Raw genomic sequence first — 14359 nt, 5'->3', positions numbered from 1 at the left:
GATAGGCTTTGAAGGTGCAATGTACCGATCACGTAATAAGGTACGCTGGTTCGCATTTGCAGTCTTCGTCGGATTTCATCTGGAATGTTTTAGACACTGTTTCATTCGATCATTTTTCAGACATTTTCATATATTTGTATCATTTAAGTTTATTATATATTAGCCTATAGATGAGTGCTTGATATGAATCATCATATAGTAACAAAAACTCTACGTATTTGGTGGCGTTTTGTATGGAATGACGAATGGACCTGACAATATAAAGGATTATATAAATGTTATTCAGAGGCCTATAAAATGAACATTTTAGACCTTAAGCTTTTTTCATAAGCCAATGAGTCATATATATATATATCTTTACTTGCAATTACTAGCATTTGCTTGAAAAACCTTTCCGGGAAGTTATTATCATTATATATGTCATGTATATATGTCATTGTGTACATACCATAAGGAAGTGGTGTAAGGCGAGAGCATCGGCGCGTGGCCTCTGGTCAGGGTCGTGCGTGAGGCACAGCCGGCAGAACTCCTGGCCCTCCTCCGACAGAGTATCCGGTACCGCGGGTCGACCTCCCATTCCCACCACGAACATTATCTGATAGTTGCTGTCGTACTCCGAGAATGGACGCTGTGAAAATTATATGCTTTATATATGTGTACATATATAGCATTTTTTTTTTCTTCAATAATCTTCTACATTAAAAAAAGCTGGCTAAGTCTATATATGGGATGACGTTTAGATATAGTATTACTTCATATGTATTATTCTCTGTAAAATACTATGATAATATCATGAATCATGATTTAGACGTTTAAAAAGTCGGGGAGATAGAGCTGGAGATACAAGACTGTAATAAGATTGCAACCTATACGACGAAAAAAAAAACATTATCTGTCGATCCCGATACCCGATACTCCGATACATTATTAATTATAATATATATATATATATAATATATAATAGATACAAAATGTATATATATATACATATATATATACATTTTGTATCACAAATATATAAATATATGTATATATATATATATATATATTTGTGTATATATATATATATATACACACATAGCGGGCTGTGAATCATACTAAGTAATTAGTATGAATCACAGCCCGCTGATAAATGCGTATGCGGCAAACAATGCGAATCACACAACCGCCACCGCCAAATCACTCAACACGTGTTTCACCCCTCCACGGGGCATCTTTAGGAGTTATATTACACCGATTAATGCCAAACACAGGGTCTGGCTAAATATTGGTCTTTTTCTTACTTAGAATATTACTTTGGCGCACGTATTACACGCAGCCCGTGCTGCCTTTTGAAGGTTTAATTTCATAAAATTCATTATTTGTAATTTTTAACATGCCGTAAAAAAGTCTATTTACAAGCTATTTCCATATATACTCCATTAATAATTTTATGAAAATAAACCTACAAAAGACGGCGAGGCTGCGTGTTACACTTGCTCCACAAAATAACTAATTTTATATCACTTATCTATTAATTTTCAGCTAAGCCAACAATCAAAACTTTCTTCCTCACTTTTTAGCAGGAGTTTTGTAAATATTTAGTTAAACTATATGTACTCACCTTGCCGGAAGCCATCTCGGTGACGACGCAGCCCAGCGACCAGATGTCAGCGGCCCGACCGTGTCCTGATGACTTCATGAACACCTCGGGCGCCATGTACGCTATGGAAACCATATAGAAGCCTTACGTTATTGCTTTACGATCATACAAGTACCATGTCTGTACAACACTGCCCTCTGGCGGATTTCATAGTTAGATTTGCTAAAACTTGAACAAGCACCAAGATCTTTATATTAAGAGGAAGCTAGTCCGACACTTTCACCAATTTAAAGCCTCTTTTAGTACTGTGTGGCGTGCATATCGCGCGCCACTCAAACACGCGTTGCCTAGCAACGAGCTCTTACCCACGTGACCGTCGATCGCATCGCGGCGGCGTCGTAATGAAACGAATAAATGACAAATGGCGCCACAGTAGACGCAACAAAAGTTTGCATCGCGCTGTTGAGAGTCTCCGAGATTATTATAAGTGCTAGCGGAGGTGCGGTCAACATTAACAAGAAGCTACAGTACCACGACTACTCCTACAAGTGCATATTTGACAAGCAGGTGCACTTTAGTATCAAAACCTTTGCGGTTGATTTCAAATCACTAATTGGTTCGTACCAAAATGAGTTTGGCACTTTGGTATTCTCGACACATACTGGATATAATATATGCAAGTTTATAATATCTGCCTACATTGATAGATCACCAAATATCATTTAGTCTAAAATACCGAAATGTCTGAAGATGATAATGACATACAGATTCGAGACATGGTCACTTCGATGAGCTCTAAGGCCTAAGGTCACCCAAAGAGCAATGGAGTGGGATATACTTGATCTTCCTATTCGAAATCGAATTAAAAATGAGGAGATGAACTGAAGAACCAAGGTGAGACACATCTTCTGTATAACCCGACAAAGGTTTTCGAGTGGCAACCACGAACTGGTATACGAGAAGTGGGCAGGCCCCCCAAGGTGAATCGGCAGGATTGTTAAGCGCGAAGTCAGAATACAGTCAGCGTAAGACTGATCATCATAGCAAACTACGGGGAAGACCTAGAGGGCATCTACCGGTTATGATGATTGATAAATGAAGTCAAATATTTTAGTTCATCACCATCAATCCTTACCCGTGGTCCCCCAGAGGTCCTGGACCACCTGCAAAAAATAGTGGTATAAACGTACCTTGCGTGCCAACGAATCCCTGCAGCTCACCGGGCACGGTGGTGTTGGCGCGGATCTTGACCGCGCAGCCAAAGTCGCCCAGCTTCAGGCAGTTGCCCTCGTTAGTCAGGAATATATTCCCACCTGCGAAGTAACAACGTGTATAGCATTACTAGAAACACACACACGCACACACATGCACACACGTACATGCCCACACGCTCACACGCGCACACACACACACACACACACACATAAAATCATTATTAATATAATATATTTAATCCGTGCGATGTTGCCACTGCGCAATCTATAATGTAAAAATAATAACTTTGCCTTATATTTAAACTTCTATTTTCAAAACACATTCAAGGTATTTATTTCAAAAATTGATTGTCTAGTCAAACTAGTATAAGAAAATATACGTCTAGACCATTCTTTATGTATAGTTTGCGCATGAAAGAGAAATAGAACGTGTTTGCAGGAATGTAGTGAATGAAAGTAGTGGGTCAGAAGGGAGGGGGAGAAAGAGTTAGAGAGAAGAGAGAGGGAAAGAAGGGAAGAGGAAGGGAAAGAAGGGAGGAAATGAAACGAGTGACAAAGTGGAGAAGGCGAAGAAAGGAGTCAGAGAGAAGTGTTGGAGGGAAGCAGACAGGTAAGGAGATCCTTTACAAGGTGACTCACTCTTGATGTCCCGGTGCGCGATGCCGCGCGCGTGCAGCTCGGTAACGGCGCTGACCAGCTGCTTGGTGTACCGTCTTGCGGTGAGCTCTGCCAGAGCCCCCGACGCCACAAGCAGCGCCTCCAGCGAGCCCTCCACGCACAGCTCCATGAACAGCAGCATCTCCTCCTAGACAATTATTTATTATATACAATATCACAACTAGTTTAATACAAATTTTTAAAGTGTGATGACGAAAAAAACTTAAAATATTAAATTTTATATGAAAACAAGCGGAAAATTATGAAATATTTATAAAACATTCAATTATTTAATTTTTTTAATATAAATGTAAAAAATTTGGATTTTAATCATAAATCTCATTGGTGCATTGGTTACGTTTTTCACTTATATTATATATGTATATATATATATATATAATGTAAAAAATACAATGGGCGATCTTATCACACGAGGCAATTTCAGACAACCTTTGTATGGAAACAGTAGAAGTATAAATAATGGGTAGGTAATGTGTACTTAAAACATACATACATAATATATATATACATATTTATGAATATAGCATATATACTTACTCGCTTCAAGTTTCATATAGCATAATATAGCCAGCATTTCCAAAATCTGTTTAACACCTAATTTTACCAACTATTTTTGGACACGCCCCTTTGTCGGAACATGGGCGTGGTTAAATTTTAAAGTGGGCGGAGTCTATATAAGGTATTATATTTACGCGGTGCAGCTCGCAGCCGTAGTATCTCACGAGATGAGGGTGCAGGACCCCCTCCAGCACGCGCAGCTCATTAGCGGCTCGCTGCAGCGCGCGCCGGTCGCCCGCGCACACGCTTAGTTCCTTCATCGCCAACAGCTGCCCGCTCTCTGTGTTCACCACCGTGTATACCTACAACCAACACCATATAGCTTTTGCTAAATATGTTTAAAATGATGAAAGCACGGTTTGTAGTACTCCATTGACGGTTGGGTTTTTAGTTAGGCATCATCCAATAGTTTCCAAGGTTGAATGCATTATAAGTATAGTGCGAAGACAAAAATACCGCATCGTATTTCGAGCCCAAACATTATTCCTCCTCCCCCCCCCCTCAGCAGCGCTTTCCCTACACGCGGTATAGCGGTTTTGGTAGCACTATTGTAAAAGACTGAGCTTACAAGAAGTAATATTTTTTCCTCTAATTCCTTCATATAACGGTGCAGCGGTTAACCCTTAATAGCCTAGTTTCATTTTGATACCAACCTTTTAAACCGAATGTTCACGTTACTATTAGTTTTTTTTATAGGTTGGCTTTACGTATTTTACTGTTGTATAATATTCTTTCCAACGAAATTAAAAAAAAAATCTATTTTTCCCTTCATCTAGACCCTCAAGCAAACACAGTAATATAAAAAAAAATCACTTTCGTAAATTAGGCTACTAAGGGTTAAGGGTAGGTTTCTTGAACACAAAAAAGATGGACCCAGGATCACGCTAATTATGTTAATGTGTACAGAAGTCAAGGTGACGGGAAGTCGCTGAGTGCAGACCTCCCCCAAGAACCCTGAAACTGGAGGCCTATACCTTGCAGTGGGCGTGTATGGACTTACATTATGATAGTTTCTGATATTAATCCTGGAACCATAACAACTTCCTACAAAAACCTAGTAGCATAAGTTCCGAAGACAGTTACAGCGGACAGTCCCACTACGTCGGACTGTCCTGTCCGCGGCGGCAACATGCGCGCCCTATCGCATTGACGTAAGCCAGCAGCCTGGAACTTGAGACACGGACCTTTCCGAAGGTACCAGCGCCTATCTTCAGGCCGCGTTGCCACTTGAAGGTGAGCTGACGGAGCTTGGGCTCGTAGCTGGTGACAGCCGCGGCTAACACGCGGCCCACCGCCCTACGTTCGCGCAGATACTCGTCGCGAGCTGCGTCCACACGCTGAACTGCCTCCAGCACGCGACGGCTGTGTTCTGCGCCGGAGTCGGTTTCTATTCAAAAATAAATATATTACCAAATCATTCACGTATATTACTTTTTTAAAACAAAATTGAAACCTAAGTCGATATACACCAATACCTCGTTTTGCATTTTTTCGAAGTTGCGTCGCTGCTTAATTAGTACTAATTTTCACTGTGCGTAGATTCTAGAATTTGCGTTGTTTTGGGTTTGAGTCTTTATATGGTTTGCTATAGAAAATCTTAACTTCGCTTTGCGTCGTTACAATTTTCGTCGCGTTTTGCTTTTTTTTTGTGTGGTATTGGTGCACTTAACTATATTTAAAAAAAATGTTTGTAAATACTTATTCTATATCAAGGATGACCAAAGCCAAGATTTTGATAGTGGTAACAATTTTTCGAAATTTTAATTTTTTTGCGAACCGCAATTAAATACGAATTTAAAACACGCAAAGGAATGTTTTTTTTACAATAATCATATTTATTTAAATGATTCAAACAAAAGCACAATATATGTGTATTGAAGTTACATATAACGGCTCACGTATATGACAGCACTCCTAATAATACTCGTACTTAAGACGCCGGTTAGTTATATGATCGGTGTTTGCGTTTCGCTAATTTTTTGGTGGAATATAAATAATTATTATTCACACCGGCAATTTGTTTCGATTTCACAGCAGCTGACATAGGATATATAAATTTAAATATTGAAATTCGACAATCAATCTGAACTAAAAATAATCATTCAAAGAGCCGCATGTGGGTTTGGCCACCCCTGTTCTATATTCATATTATAATTTTTTATTGTTAACATAAATTCATATATTTCTATCGTTGTGAGAGAGTAACAGTTATATATATTATAACAATAATGCAAGTTGTGTACAAATCTAGCAAGTTGCACTTTGCTTTGTCAAACTAAATATCATATTTGGGTGATTCAAATGTTTGTAAATGGAAATAAATAAAAAAACTATTTAAACCACAGGACATACAAGCAACCTTATCTTGGGTTCATTAGAAGGGGGAGGACAGAGGTATCCCATGCCTATCGTAAGAGGAGACTAGGACATTGAGGATCAGGCCTTCATCGCCTTCTCAATTCAAACACGAGGAGGGCAGCAATTCGAAGTGGTCTCTTCGAGTGTATCTTGAGGTGAACCTATGAGGTCCATAGTATATAACCTTGTCTTTTCCCTTATATAAATGATACCCTGTTCGAGTATCTTGTGTCAATTTTAAAGATTCCCACCTCCCATTCCTAAAATATAAAAGAAGCCACTATTTATTTCTAATAAGACTGGTAGAAAGTGACATCCAGCGTTTTCCGACGAGGTTAATGAAGTGGTTTATGCACCTTGTGGTTAGACGTTATACGCTACGTTTGCAGGTCCTTGGTCTTTTCTCTATACCCTTAGGCCTTCAAGGAAATCTGTTCTACTCGCTATGTGATCAACTCTTCCACTGAACGTTTGTCTATGGATCTTCTCATTCCTGAATCCAGGAGAAACCTCAAGCATACTCCCCACTCCTCCTAAGTCCCGAATCTTTCAGGTGCCATACATCTAGTAACAAGTGAATATTTTTTTGATGTAATTAACGTGGAGGTGGTGACTGACCGCAATGCTCGCTGTGCGGGAAACTGGGCGGGTCAGCGTCAGTGGGCGGGCTCGTGGGTTGCCCCGCCTCCTTGCTGATCGGACTGGTGGCGCTGCCCGCGCTAGGCAGTGGGCTCTAAAATTATGAAACGGATATTTACCTTAAGGTAATAGATACCTCTTTTTTTTTTCTACTCAAAATTTTTAATAGATTTATAACACCTTATTTATTTATTTATCCTTTTTACAACTTTAATAATTGCGAATTTAATGCCAACATTATTTAACAATATAACATTATGTTATATATCAAACACAGAGATATATATCATATCAAATATTTGCGACCTGTTCTTTTTCCTTCTCAATGTCATTTATTCTTCACAAATTCTTACTTTATCTTCTGAGTTGTTATCTAGGTAAGAGTGGAATTAAATAGAGTTTAAAAGAGAGTTATCAGGAAAGGTCTCACGTGTAGGCGGCGACGAGGGCGTCGTGGAGGCTCTGGCTGCGCCGCCGGCCGCGACCCGATCACATGCGAAATGCACCCGTCCATCAGATGTTTCAGATCCTGTGCACGCCCACCATCAGTTTATTTACATATAAACATAAATGCTATGCTATAATAATAAAAAGATCTGCAGATGAACCAAGGTTTGCTTGTCCCAAGTGGCAGTGAAGAGAAACATCACTGGTAATTCTCTACTAGCAATCACGAGTTGGTAAACACGGTGCAGATAGTCCTCCCACTATGTGGTCCCACGACATAGTCAAGGTGGAAATCGCTGGATGTAGACAGAGCAAGACCGTTCATCGTGACGATCTTTGGAGGCCCATGTCCAACAGTGGACATCCTATGAATAAAATAACGATGATGATTATCACGTATAAATAAAAATGTAATTAGGAACCACACCTCAAATTCCTCGTCAGTCAAATGTTTAGTGTTCCACGGGTCGCAGGCCAGCATCAGGAACTCCAGACCTTGACTCGCCCATCTACAACAGATATAATGGAGCATTAAGTAACCAGCACTAGTAGGACTAGACTTGAAGTAAAGGCGTGATGAGGACCTGGGGCGAAGTCCGCGTCCACGCTCGCAGCGGTCCATCACGAAGCTCATCCAGCAGCGCGCAAACTCGATGACAGCACGCGCCACCTGCGCCGCCCAGCGCTGCTCCAGAGCATAAGCTTCATCCGCCTCCGCAGTCCTCTCGGCTCCCTCCTCTAAGACACTCTCAGACCCCGGATGTCTCCGACGCTCCACCCCTAACAGATCCTCTAATTCGTTCTGCCTCTGTTATAAAAACAAGTAAATTACAGTAATCCTCGTGTATTAGCGCCGGGGGGAGTTCTCCTACTTCTCCTTGTGACGTATCCCCCGTGCCGGTCTTCGCTAGAGTGTAGTATTTCTTCGAATACCGACCATGGTTCAGATTTGACAGGACCAGCGCATCGGGCCGTCCACTTTGTGGTGATCAAAAGGTATTTCCAAATTATCACCGCTTAATCTGGCTACGAGACCGAAAAACTAAGAAAATCATTTTTGTGCATATAGTGAAAGGGATAAAAGGAGAAGCGGAAGGAATTCCAACAACACTTCTATCTTTAATAAGAGAACCCCTCTGTATACTGTCTTCGCTAGCGAAGACGGCGTATAATCTAATTACAGTAATCCCCCCTATAACACGGTAGATAAGTTCCTAAAAACGCGCTATATACGCGTTCTCGTATAACGCGTTCATACATATAATTTTTAGTTTCTATTAAGGAGGAGGACTTGTTTCCTGATGCAGACCTTGCTTCCAACCGGTTCGTCTTATGACTGAAATTATGGTGATGATAACAAAGCTGATGAACATATACTTCATACTTTCAATTATTATATATATATAATGGCTATACTGACATATCTGTCTGTTGCGGTGGCGTTCTCGAACATTCTACAATCGAACACGCTGTCTTCATTGATACTCTCCGAGCGGAGGAATTTTGTGTATGGACGCGCGGGGGCCGCGGGGGCAGCTGGGCCGGGGGGAGGAGGTCCGCGGCCCCACGACTCGTTCACCAGCCTGTGCAGTTCCTTATGCATCTGTGGAGTAAGAGATCGCAATAAGAGACTATGTCAACACGACGGCTTACCCAAAAGCCCAAAAACTCAAATCTTTTGTCTATCTGGTTTAAAATAATTTTGACTACACTCAGATTAGTCACGCCCCTCGACTAAGAAAGCCGTGTTCACATAAACCAACTGAAGTAATTGTTTTTCTACGTACAACTTAATAAGCAGTGGTAACCCAGCGGTGAACGACTGACACTTACGTTCTTAGGTCGCGGAGTTAATTCCCGGGAAACAATCTTATGTAATTCACACTATGTGCACCAATTATATGGGATTGTCATTGCCCACAAACGAGTTTTCAGAGGATGGGCAACAGCGGCGACTGCGCACCATAATACCACACTGCGATCGCCAAACCGCCTGCCAAGTGTAGCGAATGTGATATATCCCCCTCACCCCCCATAGATATCTTTGAGGGGAGGGGAAGTGTTTGTCTCTGAGTTCAACTACGACGAAACGACGTCCCATTAATAGAACTTTTCATATATGTCTACCTACAAACTGCCGAATCCAGGGTTCCCGTTTTATAATCTCGGTAAATAACGCAGCTGTTCCGACCTGAATATAGTGTGAGTCAAAACTGTTATAAAGCTCCTGATATCGTTCCGGAACCACCGTATTCACATATTTGGCGCTGTACGTCTTCTGGCTATTCAGAAAATTCAAAAGGCCATTGCGAGGACGTCGTTTTAACACGAATCGAAGGTCTTGAAGGCTTTTAGGGAAAAGATTATTCCGACTGTTTCGGACACTGGAAAAGACGTTGACAAAAGTGCGTTTTATTAGAAAGGGATTACTTTAAGGATGAAATAGATTTTTTATAAACAAATTCACTTTACTTTTTGATCACAATAACCTGTAATATTGGAGATTATGCTTTCAGACATACTTTACCTGTCTACAAAAAGTGGTGCAGAGACAATTAGTAGACCATCTAAATTATTACTTAAACATATTGTTAATATATTATTACTAATAAACATATAATAAGCAGAACATATATATATATATATATATATATATATGCTATGTTCATAATAAGAGTGAGTTATGACGATGAATTGAATAACATTAAATTAACTATTTCTTGCGTTACATCCAGTTCTAGAATCACCCTGTATCTTACTCTATTTCACATACCATTCTCTACTGTATAAATTATTCAAACAACTTTAACCAAAGGTTTCGAAATTTTTTTTTCTTATACACCACTTTCAAAAATTATCTAGTTCCGGTGAACCCATTTTAGCTACCATTTTTTTCTACCATATTACCAAAACCCGTCAAAATATGTGATAATTTAATGCAATATATTCAAATTTGGGATGCAGCTGAGTTTAAATCACGTACTAATAATTTAAATATATTGGTTAATTATGTGATTGTCGTGTGAGTAAATGACAAAATAAAGCCTATCAATCAAAGAAGTAATTGCATCCAACTTTACATTTTTAAATTATACTTACAATGTAATAAATCCAATCAATTGTCACCTATTTAGTTAATAAGGAATATATAAGTTGTTATAAATAATATTGTTGAGATTCTTAATATATTATCAGCAGATAATAATACTTGTGGTAAGGTAATACATTTTTGGACCCCTGATTACGAATTGGGAATTCCCATGTTTATGAGGGTCCAAGTGAACTACCGCGGGTCCTATTTGACTTAAACCAATGACGCCATTAAGATTTTTAGTGAAGCACCAGAAAGCAAGCAAATAGTTTTTTTTCAAACCACCACCAACACAAAAGCAAACGACAACAACAAAACAATTCTACGATTCAACATGAAGTCTATCTCCGATCTTCCGCAGGCCACTGTCATACCAAGGGGTTCGTGGATTCGTTTATGAGGACTGTTTCTGGCCTGCGGCGGGTGAGGTGGTCTGTTCGCGGGCGGGTGGGCTGCAGCGACGAGGGGCGGGGCCTGCGAGCCACGCCCCCTTCACACAGCGGAGCTAGCGCCAAACGGTACATCTCGCGGTGCAGCTGTGGACATAGTGCGTGTACAAACGCGCATGTGCCGGTGACACAAATTCATTGCGTGAAAAACACACACCTTCAACAATTATAACTATAATATACCAGCAATGGATTATGTAAATTCTAAAAATTACGATGCAAAGTAGAGACGTAGACAGCTGTTGTCGTTAAAGCAATTAAATCATCGGCCAGGATTTCACTGAAGGCAATATAAGTGAATAGAAGGCAGTTTATTAGTTAGATAATATATAGGGGCGATAGAAAAGTACTAACATTATTAACTTAATTAATGCAAGAAGTTTCTGTTGCTATTTTAATATAAATAATGAAAACATTTGAGAACGCAGACACACACACATCCTCTGCGTCTTGACGTTACCTCGAAGCCTAGCATGTAGGCTAATTTCTAGATTCACTGTGACGTCACACTTAGGTAATGTGGCGCCCCATGATGGGCAACACCTGGAAATCCAGCCTGTAGCCTAGGTTGTAGTTCTATCGTCTGTGACTTCACGTGTGGAACATTACCTCGAAGCCCAACTTGTATCCCTGCAGAAGAAGTTCTCGCACACGCGCCCATATACTATCAGCGACGTCACGCGACCACTCGGCCATCTCGATGTCCGCCGGTAGCCTGCTCTTTTCCAGGATCTGCTCCGTGTGCCGCACCAGACAGTTTCGGAGGCTCATTAGATTTTCCTACAAAGATATTTAGTTGTACCGTATTGGTAAAATAAGGAAATAAGTAAAACAAGCTGGTTAAAAGTATCAAATCAAATCACTCTAAATGATGACGTCGTGATCGTCACCAAACACAGTTCCGACTAATATCTCTGACTGACTGAAAAGTAATGTCGTTTCTGCGCATGTCGACATTTGATTGTCATTCGGTAGCTCATTACCTACTTAGAAGAAGTTGCATACTATGTAAGAAAAGGACCAATATTTAGCCACTTCCGCACATGCGCGAAGTGGTAAATATTGGTCTTTTTCTTACTTAGGATGAACTTCCGCGAGGAAACGCCTGATTCCATTAAATGTTGCATACTATGTGGCAAAAGGTTGTTAACAACGAAGGTGACCATATTGTGGATTAGGAACAAAAATTTCATCGCGAGAATCGACCATGCAACCTTTGAATGCAGGTCCTTGTCCATTGGTAGATATATATCATTTCATATAGAGTGATTGTACCCCAATACCTCGCTTTGCGTCGTTTCGTTTTGCGTTTTTTTTCAAAGTTGCGTCGCTGCTTAATTAGTACTAATTTTTACTGTGCGTCGTTAGATTCTAGAGGAAGCGTTGTTTTGGGTTCGAGTCTTTAATGTTTTTTTTTTAATTTTCTTTAATTGCGTTTTTAACTGCGCCATGCCATCAAAACATGGGGATTCCCTAACTAAAAACAACGCAATTTTATTACAGTTTTATTTTCACTTTGTTTTGCTAATTTTGGAGTTCAGTTTCAATTACGTAGTGTGTTGTGCTTTTTTTAAAAGATAATAATAAATTAATATAAATTTTAACGTGTTTTTTCTGGTTACAAAAAAGGTATATATTTCTCCAATTTATTTATTGGCAGAGTTAAATTATTTTTGTTTTTTAAACGTTTACTTTATTCAATTTTTTTAAAAAAGTTGATTTTTGTAACCCTGTAAACTATCTTTGATCTTCACATGGTTTGCTATAGAAAATCTTAATTCACTTGGCGGCGTTTCAATTTGCGTCGTGTTTTTTTGGAACGTAACCACGACGCAAAATGAGGTATTGGTGTAGATTGATGGAAAATTTTAAAGCTTACCGCTGACAAATGAGCTATAACTTCTTCATTACATACATCACTATAATACATTCATTCTATATAAACATAGTATCATTTGCAGTGACAAGAATACAAGAGGAGATCAATTTGATTGTAGATAGAATCATATTCAACTCCCCCATAGTAGCATATTTCAACATGGGCTTCGATGGTAAGAAACGCACCCGAATCTGAGAAGAATAGTGAGAGAAAATCATGGTGGTGATCTATCGGGTGATATGATGATATCTTACATAGAGGGGGGCGCGAAGGGAGCGGCATGCGGGGGGGAGTCGAGCAGCGAGCGCTCGAGCCGATTGAGCCGCCTGTAGTACAGCCTCTCGTTCGTCCGAGTACACCTGCTGCGCTGACCTGCACAGCGCGTACACCGTGTACCTGTGGGACGGTGGACATTTCATTACATATTTTATTTATTTACTTTATAGGAGATAGAAAGTAACATAAGGCAGTAAGAAAGTACAAACTTAGAGGCTTAGAAATATAAAATTAATTACAGTTGTTACCTTATAACTATCTCACTGAGAACACATAATGATTTATTGTCAAACAATGAAAAAACATCTAAAAATAAAAACATTACTAGACAGGGACTACGGTTTATACATCTATATTATGTTTGTTTATATATTTATATTATGGTTTAAATTGCCTTGTATGTGCTCAGTAATTTGGAACGAAATTGTTTTTTAAAAGATAAGAGAGAGCACGAGAATATATCAATATATAATGACGAGCAATGGAGATGGTTTCTTGTGATCTCTTACCATATGATACTGCGTTTGGAAACGTCGTATCTTTAACCCTTTGAGGCACGGAATTTAAAAAAAAAATGTTGCACAGAAATTTTATTTCGTTCAAAATTTAACAAAAATTGGTGTATTATTATTAATAAGGATATACAATGATATAAAAAAAATAATTCTGTTATTAACTACTAATGCTAGTGACGGAACGCAAAATCATGCGGAAGATCATGGGACCAGCGAGAAATCAAGACGGATGTTGGAGGCTCCGAAAGAATGCCGAAATTAAGACTATAGTAGCACAGCGCAATATCATTGGCGAATATAAAGCTCAACGAATCCGCTGGCTTGGTCACTTGGAGCAAATGGGATCGGATCGGAGCGTGAAGGTAGCGTACCTGGAATAACCGAGGGGTCGAAGACCAGTGGGTAGACCCAGGTATCGCTGGATCGATCGCGTTGAGGCAGACTTGCGCGAATTGAATGTCAGCCAATGGCAGACGATGGCGCAAGATAGAGGAAAGTCTCTCGCTTCGGAGGCCAAGACCCACTTTGGGTCACTGAGCTAGAGGAGTAGTAGTATTAACTACTAATAATTTTCGGTTTCAACACTTGATGAACCTTTCATATGATGATAAACCTTGCCGGCGCAATCGAGTATATCTTTAACAATTGCTAATGGTGTTGCCAATTACTTTAA

The 14359-nt window shown here is 39.7% G+C and overlaps 1 protein-coding gene across 1 annotated transcript in view; it reads right to left on the bottom strand.

The window, feature by feature from the left end:
• The window catches only part of Mekk1 (mitogen-activated protein kinase kinase kinase 4), a 47931-nt gene continuing 33572 nt past the window's right edge, over positions 1-14359 (bottom strand). The window contains exons 18-32 of the mRNA XM_068771094.1: positions 13150-13291; positions 11626-11796; positions 10942-11103; positions 8897-9079; positions 8061-8284; positions 7904-7985; positions 7460-7558; positions 7009-7123; positions 5217-5419; positions 4167-4334; positions 3436-3601; positions 2773-2895; positions 1604-1704; positions 449-628; positions 1-79 (exon numbers count right to left, since the gene is read on the bottom strand). Of these exons, the coding sequence (XP_068627195.1) occupies positions 29-79; positions 449-628; positions 1604-1704; positions 2773-2895; positions 3436-3601; positions 4167-4334; positions 5217-5419; positions 7009-7123; positions 7460-7558; positions 7904-7985; positions 8061-8284; positions 8897-9079; positions 10942-11103; positions 11626-11796; positions 13150-13291 (2170 nt within the window). The 3' untranslated portion in view covers positions 1-28. The remainder of the gene's footprint in view (positions 80-448; positions 629-1603; positions 1705-2772; positions 2896-3435; positions 3602-4166; positions 4335-5216; positions 5420-7008; positions 7124-7459; positions 7559-7903; positions 7986-8060; positions 8285-8896; positions 9080-10941; positions 11104-11625; positions 11797-13149; positions 13292-14359) is intronic.

The sequence above is a fragment of the Battus philenor genome, unplaced genomic scaffold (genome assembly GCF_028537555.1).
Source record: "Battus philenor isolate CCGP_79_NKW_IND1 unplaced genomic scaffold, ilBatPhil1.0.hap1 SCAF_10, whole genome shotgun sequence".
In the NCBI taxonomy this organism is placed as follows: Eukaryota; Metazoa; Arthropoda; class Insecta; order Lepidoptera; family Papilionidae; genus Battus; species Battus philenor.
Note: the sequence above shows the minus strand (reverse complement) of the source record. Positions and strands in the feature narration are given on the sequence as shown.